We start from the raw sequence: 24,639 nt of genomic DNA, 5'->3' as shown, positions 1-24,639 counted from the left end.
TATGCCGAATATTAGGGTTTAATACCCAATAGTTGCAGAAAGTGTAATTGGTGTCATGTGTGTGTGTATGTTTCTGGTGTCAATTATGTAAATGTGTCAGTTGTAATAAAATGTGTGTGATGTATAAATGTTTCCTAATAATTAATAATACAAAAATTACAAAGTAATCATGGGTTGTTAATGCCATTGACAGTCATTTGCCATGATTGTGTAGCTGAAGATAATTGCGTAAGACGAAGTAGGAAAAAAAATCGCCGTATCGTGATACAGAAAAAAAATACAATTAACTCAATGTAACAATCAGGTGTGTAATTAATTTTAAAATAATACCATTCGCAGGACGAGAAAAGATTTTTCGAGCCGCAGAAATAGAGGATAATATTTTCAATGACATTTTTTACTATTCAGTATGTTTAAAAAGATTTTAAGAAAAAAAAAAGATTATAGGGTTTTAGTGCAATTGACACGAGTGATGCATCATTACGGGTCAAAATGTTTCTCTTCCCCATGTGACACAAATGTCGGAACTGTTATGATGGCCGTAACGTCACGTCACGTCACGTCACCATCCAATACAGTCTTTAACGTTGGCATTTTTCCAACTATTTGAAGTTTTTCTTTTTCGAACACATTAAATATGAGACTGATGATTAATGAAGAACCGCGACATCTGTTTGGTCAATACTCACAAGTATACATTCATTTGTTTGATGTCAAATCGTTCGGTGGCAAAAGTTCTTCTTCCAGAAGACTCATTTTCTGAAAAAAAAAATGTTTACGATGAGAAAGCTTCATCTAGGCAGACGATGGACAGGTTAAAATATTTGAAACAACAAAAGAAAACACATGTCATAGTTTAGAATGATCGAATAAACGCTCATGAATATTATAGCAGAAACAAATACGATCAACTGAAAGTGTAGCGATCCACGTTCTGATGCAAATGAGAGATTCTTTGGCGCTGTTGCTGTATCGTTAAGACATTGCCATCTTTTCAAAATGGATTTCCTACTAAACACCATGCTTTTTTTCATAGAATATTAGCCAAATCATTTTGAAAAATAAAAAAAAACATGCATTTACCTAGTTGACGAACAACGTACCTATCTTGCCTAACTCCTCGTTCCTCTTAGTATCTTCACATCTACATTGTTCAGACATAGTATGTCCCTTTAATGAACTACAAGACAAAAAAAAAATAATTAACACAATTACGTTTTCAGAAAACATGTACAAGAAACCTATTTACCTTGTTGACAGAAATGACACCAGAATAGTACTTTAAAATATTCAGTTCGGAACCACAAACTAAAAAGCATTAATCAATATCTGTTGGCCATAATTACCATTTAACAATTTCACCCCTTCTGACTCTTCTGTTTAAAAAATATTAGCTTATTATTGAGAACGAAATCTTGGCAATTGCACATACAGTTTTTTGTAAGGGAACAATATAATTTTATCAGCAAATCTGAAATCAATAAAAAAAAAGTTTTTTTTCGTTTCACAAGAAATACCTGTTGCAAATACATTCGGTATTGTTTCTGCAATGAAATTAATGTCAAAATTCCATTCTTACAAGGATTGCTGGTATTCAAAGTCCTAAAATAAATGCTTTATGGCATTAATGTACAGAACGAAAAATTTGCATTTACCTTGTTTGACGAACGTTTCTATCTTGCCTGTAGCATTTTTTGTTCATGTTTTGGTATGGCCCAGTGGAGAACCTGTGTTAATTTTAATATTTCAATCTATTTTACTTTAAACCTACATAGAAAGACATCCTGATGTTGCACATATAATACTTACGGCAGTAGATCGTTTATTTATGACAATCCATTGCTTGTATGAAATTGTTATTCCACTTGTTTTCCATCTGCCATAATCATTTCGCTTTTCTGGGTCACAGAGCACCTCCTTAGCTTCCTGTTGGAATGACCAGAAATTAACTGTATCTATCACATTACTTGGTTAATGTGCAGAATCTATTTACCTGAAGTTTTTGAAACTGAGTAGTGGACTTGTCATATGGATTCTTATCAGGATGACAACGTAATACTCTGTGTTTGTATTAGGTTAATATTTGGTCAACCTATTTATGTATGAAGTGAATATAAAGAACTAAAAAAAAAGAACAAACAGCACAAATCTGACCGAAACTTACACTGGAGGAATCATCGCAACCTAATGTGTAGTAGTAGTCATCTTCCAGGCATCGCTCATTGAATGTAATTGCATCCATATCGTTAACCAAAAACAAGAGTACATATGGCAATACGGCAATCCGTTTTACCCAAATAAAAATAAAAAATATTGTTTTTTTTTTCTGTTTGACTTCTATCGCCATCTACCGGTCACATTTCTAGTTAATTGTCTATACACTGACCGAAAAATTTTTAAGCACGACTTAATAAGCCCGACTTTCTGTTTTTTTTACGGGTTAATTCAAAAAATAGAAGTCTGATATAAAAACATACCCCATTTTCATGATCAGCGATCAATTTCGCATCGGAATACTGTATTTTTAATGAAATCTAGGATTTGAGGAAAAATGGAAAAGCGAGAAGGCCTTCTCACTTTTGCAATTTTGGCAAAATTTTAGATTTCGCTTTAAATACGTGGTTTCGATGCAGAATTGAACGGGCATCACGAATATGAGGGTTGTTTTCTCGTGGAACTCATAGTGTTTTAATAAAACGTAAAAAACGGGGAAGTTGGGTTTAAAAAAATAAGCCCGACTAAAAAAATAAGCCCGACTTTATCTTTAAATTACGATTATTTCAAAAACGGCTTACTTGAAAATAAAACAAATGGTTTTTTCTGAATCCGCGTTAAAATAGGGTTATACTGTGGGATTTTCATCGCATTCCGAGAGATTTCGATTTTTTCCGATTTTGACAAAAGTGAGAAGGCCTTCTCTCTTAGCAATTTTGACAAAATGTTAGATTTCGCTTTAAATACATGGTTTCGATGCAGAATTGAACGGAGATCACGATTGTGAGGATTGTGTTCTCGTGGGACTCAAAGTTTTTTAATAAAACGTAAAAAACGGTAAAGTTGGGTTAAAAAATAAGCCCGCGCTTATATTGTCGGGCTTAAAATTTTTTCCTATTAAAAAATAATAGCATTGAATCTAGATAACTATAGATGATTCTGATTAAAAATTACTCAAGGAACATGAAAATGGAATTTGTCTTTACGTAGAGTTTATACTTTTGGAGTAATCTAAAATATGAAATAAATGTGTGTGCGAATCGAAACCATTACTAGCGCGCCAGTACGCTACAGCGCTAGCGTGAAACATCAAACTTCTTTGATTATTCAACGTTTTCATATGTATTTTATGTATATACTTGCATGCATATGCATATGTATTATACCTGAACATGTAGACTCAATCTTTAACGCATAACCCAAAAGGTAACTAACGTTCAAAAAATCCTTTGTGGAATATTCATGGTGACAACTGAATGGATTGTAATTACGAACAACCATTATCAACTAGACTTGATAAGTCCTGGGAATGTGGCATAAGGTCATTGTTTTCCAAAGCGGAAATTTAGAAACCGTGATTGTTAAAGTATTATGGCCCAACAGACGCGATGAGCTGCATGCAGGGCTACTTATACGTTTGGATATGAATGCAAAAAATAAATAATGACAAACCTACATTAGCTTTAACTTACTTTCCCTTCACAACTAGAATAGCACCAAGCCAATGCATGAATGCACTAGTGCCAAAATCGGCCGCAAGGTGATATGGAGTATTCTTGCATGTCATTAACGGTGCGTGATGCCACGCCCTAATTCGTGAGTGCTACATAATAATTGAAAATTTTAAACATTTACTCAAGTGTTTTGTTTATAATTACCTTGGATGTTGTTTATCACTATTTTCTGAATACAGTTCATTTATTACATTGTGCAATAGTTTCACTGAATTTAAATGAGAATTAGTTTAAGACGGAAAATGCCCGCTAGCGTTATCAACATGGTTTGGGGTCGTCATTCACGGTATATAATAGTTGCGTGAACATCTTTAACGTAGCGGCACTTGAACAATGACTGGGTATGGTACCCTCCCAATGTTGGGAACTAGTACCAAGAGTCTGTAAGCAATTACAACTCGAAACGTCAAGCGTTGGTATGATGATGATGGCACCCACAATGATTGGTCCACCAATCATTGGACCCCCATTCAAATGCAGAACTGAATAGAGATGTAAGAGCTATCAGCTGATGCGAGATGGGGATCATATAGTACAGCAATATGATCTCCATCGGGGCAGGTCTGGAGGATACTAGTATGTCAGTCAAGTGCTTAGCGCAACCTTTTTGGCTATTTTTTCAATAATTAAAATAAAAACTGTCAAACCGAAACTCCTATCTCTGCCGAATATTTAAGTTTCCTTAACATATAAAAATCTAAGGGCTTAGCGCAACCTTTTTGGCTATTTTTTCAATAATTAAAATAAAAACTGTCAAACCGAAACTCCTATCTCTGCCGAATATTTAAGCATTTCCTTAACATATAAAATAATGATACAAAAATATAACATTTTGAAAACTTCGAAATCATACACGAAAAATTCGGGAAAAGTGTCCTCTTCAAGGTTCCCAAGGTGATCGCTAACAGGTTTGTACAAACTGTTGTTGAACGTTGCAACTCGATCACCTTCTGGACTTCTTTCGTCCGATGTCAGCAACTACTACTTCCAGACAGCATTCTCAAAGGGGTAGACCAAGATGGCGGCGCCAAGGCAAGTCGAAATTGTCTCCACGCACGCGGCACGCGGGTCCGATGTAGGCGACTTTGTAAAAGTCGTTCGATGGCCTGTTGAGATCCCTCTTCTGACACCAAATGTTACAGTTTCTTCATTTATACCAACAAACTGACACATTTATACATACAAAACACATTATTCAAGACACGTACACGACACTATAACACAGACATTCAACAAAGCCATTCAACACAATTCATACACACACATACAACAAGGCATTCAACACAATTATACACACAATACTTACAACACATATACTAATTTACACTCACGTCGCGAAGGGAAGCCAGCAATCCAGCAAAGCTCCTTCTTAAGGACTAACGCGAGGGCGGCCAGCCAACGGCAGAGCCCCCTCTTAACGTCCTGTCGGATCTCGGGCCAAATCCCGAGTCCCAGAGTAAGTGAAAGAGAGGCCTGAGGTCGACTCCCGTTCGACCTGACCTCTATGGAAAAGGAAGTGAAGTAACAAAGTTGGGGACAGATGGCAGCACTTGGAACACATGACAGACAAAAGAGGGCAATAATTGCAACACTCGGCCTTTCCTGACTCGAAGTTACTCGTGCCAGGGCAGTCAGAGCGAAATAATACCAAACAAAACAAAAAAGACGTCGAGGAACTTCGAAAAACACATACACAGAAAAGAAACAAACTAACAAAAAAAAAAAAAAAAAAAAAAAAAAATTCGCATCAACAGACATGGGGAAGCCACACGAAAACTGGGAATGTGGACAATCTTGCGGTTAAATACTAATGTTAATACTAATGCTAATGCTTATTTTTAACCATTGATGTGACCTAGTAATTAACCTCCCTTCCCCCTTTTTATCAAATACTACCCCACCCTCGGCTACACGGCTCTACTACAAAACAAAACAAAAGAAAACAAAAACAAAGTTATGACCGACTACACGTGGCTCAGAGGAAAAAAAAAAAAAATAAAAAAAAAAAAAACAAAAACAAAACAAAAAAAAAATAATGAATGATAGTACGACAGCGAAAGAAGGTGTGTTACGGTCAAGGGTCGTAGTCTTTCAACCATCCAGGGCGTTTTGTCCTTCTCCCTACTCTTGTTGTGGTTATGGGCGTAGCTGGCTGGGGCTCCTCTTCCGATTCGGACGTGGAAGGGTTGCTCGAGGAAGACGATGATGACGATTCATCGGCTTCTACGCTGACTGACTCATCCCACTCAGCATCAGTCCTACCGTGAAAGCGGCGCAATTGGCAGCAATGCGCGTTGAAGCTTCTGTAAGTTAGCCTCTTCCTGTTTGCTGGCAGGTCTTCGACGAGATAGGTTGTCTCTGACACTTTGCGGACAACTTGGAAGGGACCAACGAACTTGGGGAGGAATTTCTTCGTTGCATTCATTCTTCTTCCTGGGTTTCCGACGTACGAGGACGAGGTCGCCGCGGCGAAGTTCAGGTTCTGGCCTTCGAGTACGGTCCACTCGTTCTTTCACCTTGCGCTGCTTCTTTAAAATGCGCAGCCTTACCGACGTTCTCAAATCTGAGACACGCGAGCTAAAAACATCGTGTGACTCTTGTTGCTCCACTGGCCACGGAAAAAGGTTTTCAATGGCTAATACAGGGGCGCGACCATTGACCAACTCGAACGGAGTGGTTTCGGTCGTGGCTTGGCGTGCGGTGTTGATGGCATAAGTTGCCGCAGATAGGTGTGAATCCCAGTCGGTATGGTCCTCGTTGACAAAGGCGCAAAAAGCTAGCGTCAGGGTGCGATTTACTCGCTCAACCAACCCATTTGTTTCCGGGTGTTCCGCTGTCGCAAGGATGTGCTTCACGTTCCACCGGGCAACCCATTCAGCAAACATCTGCGACGTGAAGGCCGTCCCTTGGTCACTGATGATGCGACGCGGTGTTCCATGTCGAAAAACGACGTTAGTTTCAAGGAACGAAGTGACAAATTGCGTCGACGTATCGGGAACGGCGGCGACTTCGACCCACTTGGATAAATAGTCGATCGCGACTATAATGTGACGATGTCCTGAAGCAGTAGGCTTAAACGGACCTAAGTGGTCGATTCCAATCAGCTCGAATGGCGCAGAGGGTGGTTCGATGGGTTGTAGTTTGCCAACCACCTGACCGATCGCATGTTTATGTGTCTGACAGAAAGAACAAGACATAACGAATATTTTAACACTACTTGCCAGCCGTGGCCACCAAAACCTACTCTTAATTTTTGCTAAGGTTCTTTCAATACCCTGGTGCCCAGATGAGGGGAGATCATGACACGCTTCTAAAATCTTTCTATGGAGAATGGAGGGAACAACAAGGAGGAATTTCTTGCCAGAGCGTCTATTTTCCTTAAATAAAACTTAACCGCGAATAACGAATTCTTGCGAAATTTTACAGGGAGTAGGGGTGTCTAAGGCTACAAAAATTTTTCTCAGCTGGCCGTCTTGCTGCTGCAAGAGGGCGAGCTCTCGTGAGGCAAAACCCATTTCGGGCTCTCTAACGGTCGCACAGATTGTCTCGGAATCCTGGGCTGTTGTCAGGACTTCAACCGGATTTCTAGACAGTGTGTCTGCGACGATATTGTCGGTCCCTTTCAGGTGTTCAATCGTGAAATTGAACTCCTGCAGTTCGAGAACCCATCTCACAAACTTCCCCTTCAAATCTTTCTTCCCCATCATCCACTTTACGGCGGAGCTATCCGTCTTGACAAAAAAGTGTCTACCATAGCCATAGGTGCGCAACTTTTTCAGCGCCCACATCACCGCCAAGCACTCCAACTCATTGGCGTGATAGCGCGTTTCAGTATCCGACAGCCCCCTGCTGATGAAAGTCACAGGTCGGTGTCCTTCACCAGCATCTTGTGTCAATACTGCTCCAAGTCCAGTCTGGCTTGCGTCTCTGAATGGTGACTTCCAGAGCATCATCGAAATGGGCCAGAACAGGAGCAGTCGTGAGATGCTCAATGATACTGTTCTTTGCGCCTTCATGACGCTCCGTCCACCTCCACTCAGAATTCTTTTTGAGGAGTGCGTGCAAAGGGTGAGCCAATGCCGCAAAATCTGAGACAAAACGCCGATAGTACGACGCGAGTCCCAGAAATCCTCGTAGCGACTTCAAATTCATCACAAGCATACACGTTAAGGCGCGCACCTTCTATCCTTCCGGGCGGATTCCTTCCGCATCGATAATATGTCCTAAATGGGACACCTTGGCGGCTCCGAAAACGCATTTTCCGATGTTGAGGGTCAAATTTGCTCTCTCTAGGGCGGTTAATACCAGCTCTAGGCGTGCCAAGTGCTCCTCGAACGTTCGCCCAAACACTAATATGTCGTCTAGATAAACTAGACACATGTGCCACTTCAACCCGGCCAAAACACGATCCATCAAGCGCTGGAATGTCGCAGGAGCGTTGCACAACCCAAATGGCAAGCGCGTGAACTGGTAGAGACCATCGGGAGTGACAAACGCGGTCTTCTCCCGGTCCTCTAAGGCTACGGGCACCTGCCAATACCCACTCGCGAGGTCCAAACATGAGAAAAATTGAGCGCCGGCGAGTCTGTCCAAGACATCGTCAATCCGAGGCATTGGATAGACGTCGCGCTTAGTCACTGCGTTAAGGCGCCGAAAATCGATACAGAACCGATAATCCCCCGACTTTGCCTTGCGGACTAGGACAACGGGGGAACTCCAAGGGCTAAAAGATCCCTCCACCACCCCGTCTTCTAACATTTCTTCTACTTTGTCGGCAATAACCTGACGCTTAAACGCCGACACTCTATATGGCGCCGATTTAATGGGACGCTCATCTCCCGTGTCAATGTGGTGGACAACCTCTGTGGTGTGACCAATATGCCTTTTAGACGGCGGGAAGCAGGCTCGCTTACGCTCGAGCATTATCAGTAACGCTTTCCGTTGGGAAGGATCTAATCCTTCCCCGACTTTCACTTGCGAATTGAGTTCGACCTCTTGCTCTTCCGGGTGCACGGTGGGACACACCTCCGAGAACCTGTCTGTAATTGTGCACAGTACAGCGTCTTCATCCATCTCAACGGCACAAAAGAAATGCCGTCTTTTCAGGCGTAATTCCACGGGGGAAAAATTAACAAGGGGAATTTCCGTTAGCCCATTATGGACAGAGACAACGCTCGCGGGTATCACCCATTCCTTCCCCGGCTTCGCACAGCAGTTAAATTTGACATATGCTGTCCCCGATATGTCCGACGACAACCTCCCCCTTACGAAAACGAGCGAGTTGGGTGGAACTAGCTGGAGTCCATCCGCTTTTACAGGCATCCAGCCCCGTCGTTTTGATGGCGATTCTTCCGCGAAAGACTCTATGAGCCCATCGCTAACGTCAAGATATTCCTCATTCCTTCGTTCTTCCTCCAAAAAATTTTCCTCCCTCCCCATCTCCTCGTTAATTATATACACTTCTTCCGACCATCGCACCTTCTTTTTCTCCTTCGTCAAAACTTCCTCTCTCTTACTTCCTTCGCCCTCTTCGACTTCCCTGCACCCCTGACTTAAATCTCCCTCAATTAATGCTATATCCTCCCTTTTTACATCCTTTTCTTCTACGTTACTTTTCTCCCTTACTAAATCTAAATCCCTATTTTCCTGTGCCACTACCCCCTTATTTTCCTTCACAACTAACCCTTCCCTGACTAATTCAATTCTCTTTCCCCTTACTACAATGTTAGTTTTACTATTTACAATCCAGTCGACACCCAAGATTAGTGCGAAGGGAGCGGTCCTTAGAACGGTTACGGACGGTAGGGTTACACAGCTGTCCTTCCATTTGATGGATAAGGGTAAGGACACCTCTACTCGCACAACCTTGTTGTCGACTCCCCTTAACTTAGTTTTTGTGACTTTACGCAGCGGATCTAAAAACTTACGGACGACGCTTAGCCGCACGGCACTGACGCTAGCACCCGAGTCGACAAGTGCTACTACTTCTCCTACACTTTTTATCCACACCTTGATAAGAGGCAAGGCTGGGCGACTTTCAGTCACAAAAAATCCCTTCAAGGGCGCCATTGCCCTCGACGCACTACCCCGTCGTTTTTTGTCGGACAATCTCTGGCGATATGACCATGCCGATTGCAGGCATAACACAACCTCGGTGGTGGGCCTCTTGGGACAAATCCTCCACCTCCCCCTCGCGGAACGTTAGGGTTCGAATTAACCGTAAGCCGTGATAACGATGTAGAAATTTGGCTCACCAACCTGTCTCCCAAGTTTTGAAAGAGGGCGGTCAAATCTGGCGTCGATGGAGCAACATTCGTCGGAGGCGCTGTTAGAACAGGTTCCGTTGTTAACATTGGGGTGGGTACACTTGGTATTGCGGGAGTTAAACCAAGTTGCTCAAGGTCGCGAAGTCGTGCTAGGAAAGCCGTGAAATCTACTGGTACCGGTGACGTTAGAGCTGCGACGTAGATGGGGTTTGCGAGACCTCGTAACAACAATTTGATGACATCCGCCTCAGGTAGTGCAACGGGACAACGAAGGCAAAGCCGACGCTTGTCCAACGCGTACTCAAGACACGACTCCCCCGACTTTTGCGTTCGCGCTTCCACAAGCGAGCTCCACTCTAAAAACGATAGTGTACGCGCGAAATTGACAACCAACGCGGCCGACCAAAGCGCCCAGGTATCATAAAGATGGCCCGTCTGTACGTGCCATTGGGAGGCGGTCCCTTCAAGACGGGTTACAGCCACCAGGAGACGGTTCTCCTCGGTCCAGCCTTCAAGACCGGCTACCCTCTCGACATGGTCGATGAAGCCCTGCACTTCCTCACCTACAGCACCCGAAAAGCGCGGTATCGAACCTACAGCAATTGTTGACGGGTGAGCATTTCGTGCAGCTGGTATCGCGGCAGCAAGGGCTTGGATAGCCTCGTTGTTTTGCTGTTGTTGTGCGTGGATGATGCCGACGAGCTGGGCAACTTGATCTTGCCTCGCCGCACCATCAGCCGCTGCGACTTCCGCGAACCGATTAAGAGCCACAATCAGCTCTGCATTGTCTGCCATGTTTATCGGTGTTGGCTCTGCTCCCGTAATAACAAATTCGGATTTCTGACACCTCGTTTTCGTTGTAGGCGGACGCGGTACTGGGCGGACGATACGAGCCCTTGCGGACGGATTACGAGCAGATTCTCTCGGGGTCCGAAGATAGTATTCGGGTTCGAAACCGTAAAAGGGGTCTGTAATGTCGGTATCCAAATCCGACATGCAGAAACACCGTAAGCGAGAAAAAAAACGAAAAAGAGAAGGGACTAAATGCCACAAAAATCAAAGTAAAAAAAAAACGACTCCAAAGTCCAAGAGAAAAAAACAAAAACAAAACAAGTGCCAACAAAGAGCACTTATTCAACGGGTCTCACTTCAAGACCAAAAGATGGTCAGACCAGCAACAAAAAAAAGATGTTGAGCTCAAAAAAAAAAAAAAAAAATTGCGAGCAAGGCTCAACAAAACAAAACAAAAAAGAAAATTTCAAAAAAATATCCTCTGTACATGAGAGGAACACACAAAAAAAACGATGCCGTCAAAAGCGAGCAACAGGCCGTAAGCAAAAAAAAAAAGAGAAAGGCCCTACGTCACGGCTTCGCACCGAAGTTCTTTTCTTGCCCTTAAAAAAAAAGGAGGGCAACCAAGAAGAACTTCTCAAAACGTGATGCGTACTGCCGATATGGTCGCTCAAAAAAAAAAGGGACAAAGAGAGAAAAACAAAAACAAAAATGTCTCTCGACCAAAACGTGTGGGCCGTCCCAAAAAGAGAGAAAAAAAAGAAGACGGAACGCACCACACAAAGCGGCAAGAGGTATGCCGAAAAGAAAAGAAAAATACACTTCCAACTACACACAGTAAAAAAAAAACATGCACTGGAATTGTTTATTTTAATAGCCCTTGGCTATAGGTAACAGGGGTAGAAATACTTACCTGTACCGTTCCTCCACTCTTCAACAAAGACGTCGCGGCGGGATGGGATCCACTCCCCTTCGGCGCCGGTAAAGACAATCCACGATGGCGGCGACCAGGTACGTGAAAATTTCCTTCTCACGTGGGCGGTATGCGGGTCCGATGTAGGCGACTTTGTAAAAGTCGTTCGATGGCCTGTTGAGATCCCTCTTCTGACACCAAATGTTACAGTTTCTTCATTTATACCAACAAACTGACACATTTATACATACAAAACACATTATTCAAGACACGTACACGACACTATAACACAGACATTCAACAAAGCCATTCAACACAATTCATACACACACATACAACAAGGCATTCAACACAATTATACACACAATACTTACAACACATATACTAATTTACACTCACGTCGCGAAGGGAAGCCAGCAATCCAGCAAAGCTCCTTCTTAAGGACTAACGCGAGGGCGGCCAGCCAACGGCAGAGCCCCCTCTTAACGTCCTGTCGGATCTCGGGCCAAATCCCGAGTCCCAGAGTAAGTGAAAGAGAGGCCTGAGGTCGACTCCCGTTCGACCTGACCTCTATGGAAAAGGAAGTGAAGTAACAAAGTTGGGGACAGATGGCAGCACTTGGAACACATGACAGACAAAAGAGGGCAATAATTGCAACACTGTGTAAATGCAAACTGGAAAAAATATTTACATTTCATTTTGCTATTCAATTAAATAGCGAAAGATAAATACATTTTAAACACAACAACTTGTGGAAGTTAGTCCACAACTCAACAATGCTTGTGGACTAACGCAATGAATAAATGCGACTTTGTGCTAAGCGACTGTATAAATAAATTCATTGCAATTTTACGAAGAACCATGATATATTTCCCACAAAGGTCATAATGCACAAGTCTGTTCAGAAATTACGATGTTGTACGAACACTAATTAAAATCGCCTTCATCCGCTTTATGTAATAAAAACTAAAAACACGTAGATTGAGTAACGACATAATAGCTGTATTCAATATTTCAGGTATAAACCAAATGCGTATGGGGCGACTAGTTATTGCATAAACACAATGCAGGGAAATACTCATTTTGGAACGAGGGCAGCCAATAATAAAACAAGATCTAATTATTTTTAACTATTGAGCTTGACGGACAACGTATTTTTACGATTAATAATACCTGGGACGCTCAGTGTAATAGCTTGGTGCAGCATACGGTGTGGTGTAGTACTCGGGGGCCGTTGTAGTATAGTATTGGGGAGCCTCAGTGAAGTAAGATGGAGCTGCGTAAGTTGTGGTGTAGTATTCTGCTTTCTTGATGTAGTACTCCGAGGCTTTCGTCATGTAGTATTCAACAGCCTTGGTGGTGTAGTATTGCGGAGCCTCGGTGTAATAAGCCGGGGCAGCGTAGGTAGTGGCGTAGTACTTGGGGGTTTCGGAATAGTAGCTCGGAGCAGCATACGTTGTGTGTGTGTAGTATTCAGGAGCCTTTGTAGTGTAGTATTGCGGAGCCTCAGTCTGGTAATACTTGGGAGCTGCAGTGTAGTAAGCCGGGGCAGTGTACGTTGTGGTGTAGTATTCAGCCTTCTGTGTGTAATACTCCGGGGCTTTAGTCGTGTAGTATTCAGGAGCCTTTGTGGTGTAGTATTCAGGAGCTTCGGTGTAATAAACTGGAGCAGCATACGTGGTGGTGTATTGTGGCGCCTCAGTCGGGTAGTAGCTTGGGGCTGAGTAATACTTGGTAGCTTCGGTGTAGTAAGCTGGAGCGGCGTATGTTGTGGTGTAGTACTTGGGAGGCTCGGTATAGTAGCTTGGCGCAGCATATGTTGTGTACTCGGGAGCCTTTGTAGTGTAGTACTGAGGAGCCTCACTGTAATAGGCTGGAGCGGCGTAAGTCGTGGTATAGTATTCAGCAGCCTTCGTGGTGTAGTATTGAGGAGCCTCTGTGTGGTAAGACGGCGCAGCATAAGTTGTGGTGTAGTAGCTAGGTTCCACGTAGTACGAAGGAGCAGTCGTTGGGTAGTAACTTAGAGCAGCGTAAGACTTCGGGGCTTCAGCGTAGTATGCAGGCTCAGCATAGTAAGACGGGGCAGCTACGGGGTAGTATGTTGGAGCCACGTAGTACTTGGGCGCCTCTGTCGTGGTGTAGTACGACACAGTTGTTGTGTAGCTCGGAGCTGAGTAATATTTTGAGGCCTCAGTGTAGTAAGACGGAGAAGCGTAGGTTGTGGTGTAATACTCAGGGGCCTTTGTGGTATAGTAGGCGGGAGCTTCGGTGTAGTAGCTTTGAGTGGCGTACGTTGTTGTCTAATAATACACTGGCGCCTCTGTGTAATAGCTCGGTGCAGGGTAGTACTCGGGCTAATCTAGAAACAGGTGTCCAACTTGCCTGGACTGCCGGTTCAAATGCCACCCGATTCGGTATTGGTTGCAAGTACCAGTTAGATAACGACAGTGCAGTCCGCGCCAAGATCAATAACGCTTCCCAGCTTGGCCTTGGCTATCAGCAAAAACTCCGCCAGGGTACGTTGTAACTGAAAGTTAAATCATATTGAGGCTTATTCTTTTTCGTATTCAGGTGTTACCATTACCCTATCGTCAATGGTTGATCTGAAAAACTTCAACCAAGGAGGTCACAAAATTGGTATGGCGCTGGAATTGGAAGCCTAATTCAAGAAACGTGTTTTAGCTTCTCTTGCGCATTGTGCTAGTTTCTCATGTGACCTAAAACATTGGCAATTATAAGAACCCTAGAAATAAAGATCCGTTCCAGTAGTATTCAGTAGGTGATTAATTTGCCTGTCGGCAATGCGAGCTCTTTACAATTGCGCCTAATTTTACTTCTTTGGCGCTGGAGCTGGCTAAGTTGTTGAACAAAGTAAACTGACCTACTTCAATTGTATTTCTTTGGTGAGATTAGTTGGGCATTAGCATTTGAAGAACTAGAAGTGCATCATCTTAAATGCCAGTGCCTGATCGAGAATACACAAGTAATGTCGATTGGAACCCATTTAAGTAGCATTCAACTTAATGACCGAACGGTTCGAAAGATGCTTGCTTTATATGCACATATTTTATTCAGCTTTTCATCGAGTTAATATTACACAACTGCAACAGTCAATATTGAATACACTAGTAAAATAAATTCAGATGTTCAAAGATTTTCTTTTTCATATTTCATAGTTCCTAAACTTTTCTAGGATGGAATTGTATGAACAATATTGTGAACCAATTTTAGGTGAAAGCTTACTTTGTTTCAGTTTTATTATCTCTGACTTGCTACTGCTTGATCGTAGCATTTTTTGTTCATGTTTTGGTATGGCCCAGTGGAGAACCTGTGTTAATTTTAATATTTCAATCTATTTTACTTTAAACCTACATAGAAAGACATCCTGATGTTGCACATATAATACTTACGGCAGTAGATCGTTTATTTATGACAATCCATTGCTTGTGAAATTGTTATTCCACTTGTTTTCCATCTGCCATAATCATTTCGCTTTTCTGGGTCACAGAGCACCTCCTTAGCTTCCTGTTGGAATGACCAGAAATTAACTGTATCTATCACATTACTTGGTTAATGTGCAGAATCTATTTACCTGAAGTTTTTGAAACTGAGTAGTGGACTTGTCATATGGATTCTTATCAGGATGACAACGTAATACTCTGTGTTTGTATTCCGTTAATATTTGGTCAACCTATTTATGTATGAAGTGAATATAAAGAACTAAAAAAAAAGAACAAACAGCACAAATCTGACCGAAACTTACACTGGAGGAATCATCGCAAACTAATGTGTAGTAGTAGTCATCTTCCAGGCATCGCTCATTGAATGTAATTGCATCCATATCGTTAACCAAAAACAAGAGTACATATGGCAATACGGCAATCCGTTTTACCCAAATAAAAATAAAAAATATTGGGTTTTTTTTCTGTTTGACTTCTATCGCCATCTAACCGGTCACATTTCTAGTTAATTGTCTATACACTGACCGAAAAAATTTTTAAGCCCGACTAAATATGCCCGACTTAATAAGCCCGACTTTCTGTTTTTTTACGGGTTAATTCAAAAAATAGAAGTCTGATATAAAAACATACCCCATTTTCATGATCAGCGATTAATTTCGCATCGGAATACTGTATTTTTAATGAAATCTAGGATTTGAGGAAAAATGGAAAAGCGAGAAGGCCTTCTCACTTTTGCAATTTTGGCAAAATTTTAGATTTCGCTTTAAATACGTGGTTTCGATGCAGAATTGAACGGGCATCACGAATATGAGGGTTGTTTTTCTCGTGGAACTCATAGTGTTTTAATAAAACGTAAAAAACGGGGAAGTTGGGTTTAAAAAAATAAGCCCGACTTTATCTTTAAATTACGATTATTTCAAAAACGGCTTACTTGAAAATAAAACAAATGGTTTTTTCTGAATCCGCGTTAAAATAGGGTTATACCGTGGGATTTTCATCGCATTCCGAGAGATTTCGATTTTTTCCGATTTTGACAAAAGTGAGAAGGCTATAGCCTTCTCTCTTAGCAATTTTGACAAAATGTTAGATTTCGCTTTAAATACATGGTTTCGATGCAGAATTGAACGGAGATCACGATTGTGAGGATTGTGTTCTCGTGGGACTCAAAGTTTTTTAATAAAACGTAAAAAACGATAAAGTTGGGTTAAAAAATAAGCCCGCGCTTATATTGTCGGGCTTAAAATTTTTTCCTATTAAAAAATAATAGCATTAAATCTAGATAACTATAGATGATTCTGATTAAAAATTACTCAAGGAACATGAAAATGGAATTTGTCTTTACGTAGAGTTTATACTTTTGGAGTAATCTAAAATATGAAATAAATGTGTGTGCGAAACGAAACCATTACTAGCGCGCCAGTACGCTACAGCGCTAGCGTGAAACATCAAACTTCTTTGATTATTCAACGTTTGCATATGTATTTTATGTATATACTTGCATGCATATGCATATGTATTATACCTGAACATGTAGACTCAATCTTTAACGCATAACCCAAAAGGTAACTAACGTTCAAAAAATCCTTTGTGGAATATTCATGGTGACAACTGAATGGATTGTAATTACGAACAACCATTATCAACTAGACTTGATAAGTCCTGGGAATGTGGCATAAGGTCATTGTTTTCCAAAGCGGAAATTTAGAAACCGTGATTGTTAAAGTATTATGGCCCAACAGACGCGATGAGCTGCATGCAGGGCTACTTATACGTTTGGATATGAATGCAAAAAATAAATAATGACAAACCTACATTAGCTTTAACTTACTTTCCCTTCACAACTAGAATAGCACCAAGCCAATGCATGAATGCACTAGTGCCAAAATCGGCCGCAAGGTGATATGGAGTATTCTTGCATGTCATTAACGGTGCGTGATGCCACGCCCTAATTCGTGAGTGCTACATAATAATTGAAAATTTTAAACATTTACTCAAGTGTTTTGTTTATAATTACCTTGGATGTTGTTTATCACTATTTTCTGAATACAGTTCATTTATTACATTGTGCAATAGTTTCACTGAATTTAAATGAGAATTAGTTTAAGACGGAAAATGCCCGCTAGCGTTATCAACATGGTTTGGGGTCGTCATTCACGGTATATAATAGTTGCGTGAACATCTTTAACGTAGCGGCACTTGAACAATGACTGGGTATGGTACCCTCCCAATGTTGGGAACTAGTACCAAGAGTCTGTAAGCAATTACAACTCGAAACGTCAAGCGTTGGTATGATGATGATGGCACCCACAATGATTGGTCCACCAATCATTGGCCCCCATTCCAATGCAGAACTGAATAGAGATGTAAGAGCTATCAGCTGATGCGAGATGGGGATCATATAGTACAGCAATATGATCTCCATCGGGGCAGGTCTGGAGGATACTAGTATGTCAGTCAAGTGCTTAGCGCAACCTTTTTGGCTATTTTTTCAATAATTAAAATAAAAACTGTCAAACCGAAACTCCTATCTCTGCCGAATATTTAAGCATTTCCTTAACATATAAAAATCTAAGGGCGAAATGAGGAAATAGCCATTATCTGGGCTGCTGCATTGCCTATCTGGTTGTACTTGGCGATCTCGGTCCAGAAATATTAATCAAAATAGGTGTAAATTACTCCTTGCAGTCAGCACGAATACTTATTCTTATGGCAGGTAAGCTCTCTACTGGATGCCAGTGATATTATTTCCATAAGGTTCTAAAATATATAACTTAATCATACAGGAAATGGCATGTTCATCATATACCTCTGTGCCTCTTGAGAGATATTGAAACATTGGATGTAGTGTCAACAGTTTCTGTGGCTATGTAGTACATGTTATTGGTTTTGAAAGCATGTACATGATTCCCTGCCCTTAATTATGTTTTATGCATCCTTCTACATGAAGTATGCTACCAAAATAACAGTGCAGTTATGACAGATTTTTTTCTCTTTTTCAGTCCTTCTTTGAGGCTGGTGTCCAGGGCCTAACCGAAGGAATGTCTTCAAATATTGAAGTATGGAAAATAGGGGGTGTACTCCAATGCGTACCGATATTTTCCATGGCTTTATGATGCCAAACGTGAGTGGAAATATTTAAATTGACAAGGAGAATGCCAGATTTAATGATCAGCTTTTTAAATGCATAGGCAGGTGTTCGAAGTATACCAGAACCTTCCCTAAAAGCAATGGATCGAGTAATATCGACAGCCATTGATTTGTGCACTTTTATGTACATGGGGGTAGGAATAGCTGGCTACCTAGCCTTTGCGGATACGCATTTTACTGGCAAGTCAACATATTGTAAACTTTTTGCCTAGGAAAATCTGACGAATTTCATTGGGTCATATTTTGTCTCGACTAGGCAATATCCTCATAAGTTTTGCGCCGTCTTTTGTAACTGACCTTATGAAAGTGGGATTCCTGCTATCGATTATCTTGAGCTTTCCGTCGTGTGTTTTGCCCTGCAGGACAAGCTTTCATTCATTAGTGTATGGAAAGGTAAAGCGTTAATTCATTGATGATGTAATCGTTATGCCAAAGTGTTTGCTTTTGTTTGTTTTTTAAGTTGAGGAATCCCTTCAGACGTCTGAAACTAGTGGCGGGATGTCAGGAGGAACAACCGGCTCACTTTCGGATTTCCGTTTCAAAATCCTGACATTCATAATCGTCACGGCAACCTTAATAATAGGTAAAGTTTATTGAAATCTAGTACAATAAGATGAAAAAGAAAATATAAATGTCGATTGGTGTCTGTTGGTATCTGCATTCCGAATGTCGAGTTCGTTTTAGGTCTGGTGGGTGCCACTTCAGGAACGGCAGTTTGTTGTGTTGCGCCTGCGTGGATTTATCTGCAAGTTGTCCCATCGACTTCTGGTGAACGCTGGATTGCCAAAGTGGGTCTTCGAAGAATTTTGTCACTCGCAATAACTAAAGAATTCTCCGTGCGTTAGGTACTGTTCGTGTGCGGATTGATTATTCTTCTTTTGGGCACCGCTGCCAATATTTATGCAGAGGAAGAATACTCGGAAACTCGCGCTGAGGTCATCATTCCGCCTAGTTTAAGGGAAATCGAAGCCAAATTTGACCTTCCGTTGCCTCAGTCATCGCCAGCAGTAGTCATGATGGACAACTTCAACAGACTTGGTGATAATTCCTTCAATGATCCTCTTAGCTTCAATAGGTCAGCATTCGGTTTGGGATTTCATTCCCAGATTATCGTTTAAGTTGTTGTGTTTTTCGTCTCGCTTTTTTATTCTTATTCAATACTATCATTAGGACAATTTGATCTACTACATAGATCTTTTATTTACTGGTTTTCGTTCATTTTCAGGAGAAAAAAACGAAGAATTGGGATCCAATAATGATGTAACAGCCGCGATTGAAGAATTAGCAATTTCAAATATTAGTCTGGCGGTTGTGCAATCGGCAGTTCCAGCAGTCCAGATACAAATAAACCGTTGCATTAATCCATAGAGAGAACTACCACAAGCTCCCACAGTGCACGTGTGCTTCCCCTCAACGTGAAGTGAAACAGGTGAAAACAATCGAGATAAAAGTACCAAGATCAGTTTGGTGCTCAACCAATCTGATTGTGTGTGCAAAACTGTGTTATTCCTGTGTGAGCAATTACTGAAGTCAAAAGCGGACTTTCTACGTATAATCTGCGGTATTTACACCATAAGAAAGGAGACTAACAAATAGCATATCGAGATGAGATACATTGACTATATAATAATATTATGACTCAAGCTATAGAAGAGAGAATTCATGTGTGAATTTAGTCCAAGGTTGAGCATCGAACTGGGTTTCAACCTTAGTATGTTGATACCCGCAGCCAGACGCTTTACAAATAAGCTATGATAGTTATACAGTCGCTGATCAGACTGGCAAATAGCATAGCAAGAAGAAAACATTGACTATACAAAATGATCGTGCGTTGACTCAAGGTATACGAGACTGAAATTATATGTGACTATAGCTCAATGGTTGAGTATCGGCAAGCTATGCCGAATATTAGGGTTTAATACCCAATAGTTGCAGAAAGTGTAATTGGTGTCATGTGTGTGTGTATGTTTCTGGTGTCAATTATGTAAATGTGTCAGTTGTAATAAAATGTGTGTGATGTATAAATGTTTCCTAATAATTAATAATACAAAAATTACAAAGTAATCATGGGTTGTTAATGCCATTGACAGTCATTTGCCATGATTGTGTAGCTGAAGATAGTTGCGTAAGACGAAGTAGGAAAAAAAATCGCCGTATCGTGATACAGAAAAAAAAATACAATTAACTCAATGTAACAATCAGGTGTGTAATTAATTTTAAAATAATACCATTCGCAGGACGAGAAAAGATTTTTCGAGCCGCAGAAATAGAGGATAATATTTTCAATGACATTTTTTACTATTCAGTATGTTTAAAAAGATTTTAAGAAAAAAAAAAAAGATTATAGGGTTTTAGTGCAATTGACACGAGTGATGCATCATTACGGGTCAAAATGTTTCTCTTCCCCATGTGACACAAATGTCGGAACTGTTATGATGGCCGTAACGTCACGTCACGTCACGTCACCATCCAATACAGTCTTTAACGTTGGCATTTTTCCAACTATTTGAAGTTTTTCTTTTTCGAACACATTAAACATGAGACTGATGATTAATGAAGAACCGCGACATCTGTTTGGTCAATACTCACAAGTATACATTCATTTGTTTGATGTCAAATCGTTCGGTGGCAAAAGTTCTTCTTCCAGAAGACTCATTTTCTGAAAAAAAAAAATGTTTACGATGAGAAAGCTTCATCTAGGCAGACGATGGACAGGTTAAAATATTTGAAACAACAAAAGAAAACACATGTCATAGTTTAGAATGATCGAATAAACGCTCATGAATATTATAGCAGAAACAAATACGATCAACTGAAAGTGTAGCGATCCACGTTCTGATGCAAATGAGAGATTCTTTGGCGCTGTTGCTGTATCGTTAAGACATTGCCATCTTTTCAAAATGGATTTCCTACTAAACACCATGCCTTTTTTCATAGAATATTAGCCAAATCATTTTGAAAAATAAAAAAAAACATGCATTTACCTAGTTGACGAACAACGTACCTATCTTGCCTAACTCCTCGTTCCTCTTAGTATCTTCACATCTACATTGTTCAGACATAGTATGTCCCTTTAATGAACTAAAAGACAAAAAAAAATAATTAACACAATTACGTTTTCAGAAAACATGTACAAGAAACCTATTTACCTTGTTGACAGAAATGACACCAGAATAGTACTTTAAAATAATGGTGTTTCGTGTCAATCGTACTGATTTTTGTTTTGTTTTGTTTTTTTTTGCTTGTTTTTTTTTTTTTTTTGTGTGGGATAACGATTAAGATTTTCCAATTTTTCTTTTCATTATGGCCAATTAAGTTAGACTTAAGCACTAATCAAAGAAATACAATTGCTTCGACATCTCAAACCTCCGGGGAGGAGGAGATGGCGTGTAACGATTAGTCCCAAATAGAAATAAGTAGTTCTAAAGTTCAGCACTAGGTGACGTGTTTCCTCTTCTTGTAATGCTCATGTTGTTATTATTGATAAGTTAGAAAAACAGTAGTCTTGATTTCCAGCGCCAGATGGCATCCTATTATTATCTATATACTTTTCTAAATGTTGTTGTAATGAACGCCAGATGGCGCTTGCCGGAAGTGTCAGCTGTCTAAGCTGGCAATCCCTCTCTTTTTCGCGTGGCTTGATCGTGAACGGTTATATTTGACAAGTGCTCTTCACATTTCTTGTGTGGTTTTGTTCTGGATTAATGTAAGGTTATTCTCGTGTTGTAAGTTTGCGTTAAGGAAATTTGGTTGGATTTCGTATGAACGCATTTCTTATATTATTAATATTGTTTGTCAAGTGTTTACCTTTTGTGTGTGACTTTCTTGAACAGTCTTTGGGACATTTACGCCCTCGGCTCCTTGTTTCGGTCGTCTCATTTCCAGACGTGAACGAAATATAAAGGTTGCAGTAAAAGTATTGTATAAATAGAAATTGTCATTCAGTTCGGAACCACAAACTAAAAAGCATTAATCAATATCTGTTGGCCATAATTACCATTTAACAATTTCACCCCTTCTGACTCTTCTGTTTAAAAAATATGATTGCCGGAGAAATAGGACCTGGAGAAATAGGACCCGGAGATTTAGGACCCCATAATAGAACGTGGAGAAATAGGACCCGGAGAATTAGGACCCAATCTTCAAACATATTTTGAAGGGTCCTATTTCTCCATCATAAGGATCCTATTTCTTCTTAGTATTGGTCCTATTTCTCCTTAGTTTTGGTCTTAATTCTCTTTAGAAAATAGCCCTAATGCCCACTATTGTAAAGGAAGAACCGGATGGTTTATGTAGTTTTCCGCACTCCAAACCACGTTATCAATTGCTCGTGTAATCAGTCCATCATAACTTTTTTATTTAAAATCATATTTGTATTTTTTTTGCGTGATTACACGCATTATCTATTGCTTTACACAGCTCATGTATAAAAGTTATATTTATTTTGACACAGTGTTTGGTTTTTTGCCCTTGACCTTTCGTTAGTGGCGTTTTCAGTCCTAGTATCGCCCTCCCCTCTGGCTGATATCCTTATTCCATGCGAATTCCCGGAGACGAGGGGCATGCTTTCCCCTAAGTACTCCTTAATACACTGATAAATAATTTAAAAAATTATATATATATAATTTAAGACAAGCACATTTTTTAATAAAAAAAATATTTGCCGCAAAACCATAAATAGAGACCTACGTGGCAAGAACGAAAATAATGAGTTCCGCTCGGATCATGGAAGGCATGCCAGTGTATTGTTATACAAAACTATCATGGCACGGCTTGTAAATAATGGCACACGAGGCAGCTCATCCATGTCAATATCGGCAATTCTTACGATAAGTTTGTTTTTTTCGCTAGTTTATTCAGTTTATGCTTTCCTTTCATTTTTCGTTTTCTTAATGTTGATTTATCCCTTTTCTGTTGTTGTTCCTTTCTCTTTTCTTGTTCTTCGATGCGTTCAACCAACTTTTTTCTCGTTTGTGATGTTGATTTTATTCTCTTTCCTAATTGGTTTATCAAGCTCGCAATGAATTCCACATTTTTTTTTTAACCTATTGCGCTTAGTATTCTTTTATGTTATAATACAGAAAAGTAAAATTAGTTGAAGGTCTATTTTTTTTTTGTCGAAATCAAAGTTTACCTTGGCATCTGTTATTTTTCCTTTGTTTGTTTAGTTTCTTCTTCTCCAACTTATCTAACTTCCGTTTAAGTTGAGTTTTCATTTTATCAGAGTCCTGCTTTCCCCCTGAAATTGGATGACATATGCTGGCTTGCCTTCCTTAAATAAAAAGATTATAGCACATACATACCCTACTAGCCTTTGTCCGTCCCAGGGACATCTAATCTACGTCCTGGCTGGCCGATCGGGACGTCCCATTCTGACGGCAGATGTACGTCACCAGGATGTCCTAATGTCCGGTTTTAGGGACGTCCACTGGAGGACGTCCTACGGACGTAATTAATTGGAAGTCCTGGTAACGTCCTTATTTGGGAGTACTACGGACGTCCTTAGTTGGACGTCTGCAGGATGGCAAATCCGTACGTTCAGTGAACGTACGTATTGGAACATCCGCGGAATGTCCGGATCGCGGCAGCCAAAGGACGCAAGAAAATTTGTTTAAATTAAAATAAAACCATAAATTTTTGGTAATTGATTTACATATCATTTATTTTTACAAAATACAAATAATTAAACAAAAAATTCAAAAAAAACTTCTTCGATTTGACTAAATCCAGGTAAGCATATTATTTATATTGTTGTACCGATCAAAAAGCTCTTCAACTTCCGCCAAACAGCGACGATCTTCTTCCTCATTTTCACGCACAAATACTTCCAACGGATACTAAAATTACAAGAAATATGAGATCAGGTAATAGTTTGAGCCTAATTGAAATTTTAAAACTAACCTTGTGGCGAGGGAAGGTTCCAATTGGCCAGTCCTTTGTAGGAATGTCCAGTTTATGGACTGGCTTGGTATGAGTCGTGATTAACGTACCAAACGTTCTGTTGTGGAAAGCGCCTTTTGTAACAGAGCAAAGGCTTTAATTTAATATTGATTCAACATTGTAATGTGTTTCTAAATACCTTTGAAAGACATAACAGTCAGGTCAGAAACACCAGGCAATTGGTTCATTACGCAACTCGTTTTCTCCTCTGGGGTATATGACTTATCTCCCCTCTGTTTCCGGCGATACCAAACGAAAATTGCCTTGTACGCATTTTCGTTTGAGCACGATCCACACGCCATCGTCGTTACCTTTAAATATATTTTTTATTATTTGCAATAGGTCGGAACAATTAAGGAGCTACAACTTACCTCTGTATGGCCTTTGGGAGC

The 24,639-nt window shown here is 40.4% G+C and overlaps 2 protein-coding genes, 1 long non-coding RNA gene and 2 pseudogenes across 3 annotated transcripts; 2 read left to right on the top strand and 3 right to left on the bottom strand.

Moving 5' to 3' along the window:
- Positions 1 to 12,845: 12,845 nt before the first annotated feature.
- LOC130701581 (DNA-directed RNA polymerase II subunit RPB1-like) lies at positions 12,846 to 14,053 on the bottom strand (annotated as a pseudogene).
- A 2-nt stretch (positions 14,054 to 14,055) lies between these two features.
- Positions 14,056 to 14,431, top strand: LOC130701580 (voltage-dependent anion-selective channel-like; the record flags this gene model as incomplete). Its single annotated transcript, XM_057523538.2, has 2 exons — positions 14,056 to 14,215; positions 14,271 to 14,431. Coding segments are annotated over 2 exons (252 nt in total), but the record flags the coding sequence as incomplete, so codon positions are not given.
- Positions 14,432 to 14,867: 436 nt separating this feature from the next.
- LOC130701623 (uncharacterized) lies at positions 14,868 to 15,147 on the bottom strand. The gene is made up of 2 exons (XR_009421193.1): positions 15,110 to 15,147; positions 14,868 to 15,027 (listed from the first exon to the last, which is right to left on the bottom strand). It is a non-coding gene; the product is annotated as an uncharacterized LOC130701623 (long non-coding RNA).
- Positions 15,148 to 15,566: 419 nt separating this feature from the next.
- LOC130701620 (putative sodium-coupled neutral amino acid transporter 10) lies at positions 15,567 to 19,742 on the top strand (annotated as a pseudogene).
- Positions 19,743 to 24,016: 4,274 nt separating this feature from the next.
- Positions 24,017 to 24,630, bottom strand: LOC130701579 (4-aminobutyrate aminotransferase, mitochondrial-like). Its single transcript, XM_057523536.2, has 4 exons — positions 24,619 to 24,630; positions 24,387 to 24,558; positions 24,209 to 24,321; positions 24,017 to 24,144 (listed from the first exon to the last, which is right to left on the bottom strand). The coding sequence occupies exons 2-4, from the start codon at positions 24,547 to 24,549 to the stop codon at positions 24,028 to 24,030; spliced, it is 393 nt and encodes a 130-aa protein (XP_057379519.2). The 5' UTR covers positions 24,550 to 24,558; positions 24,619 to 24,630; the 3' UTR covers positions 24,017 to 24,027.
- Between the last annotated feature and the right edge of the window lie 9 nt (positions 24,631 to 24,639).

The sequence above is a fragment of the Daphnia carinata genome, chromosome 1 (genome assembly GCF_022539665.2).
Source record: "Daphnia carinata strain CSIRO-1 chromosome 1, CSIRO_AGI_Dcar_HiC_V3, whole genome shotgun sequence".
Taxonomy (NCBI): Eukaryota; Metazoa; Arthropoda; class Branchiopoda; order Diplostraca; family Daphniidae; genus Daphnia; species Daphnia carinata.
Note: the sequence above shows the minus strand (reverse complement) of the source record. Positions and strands in the feature narration are given on the sequence as shown.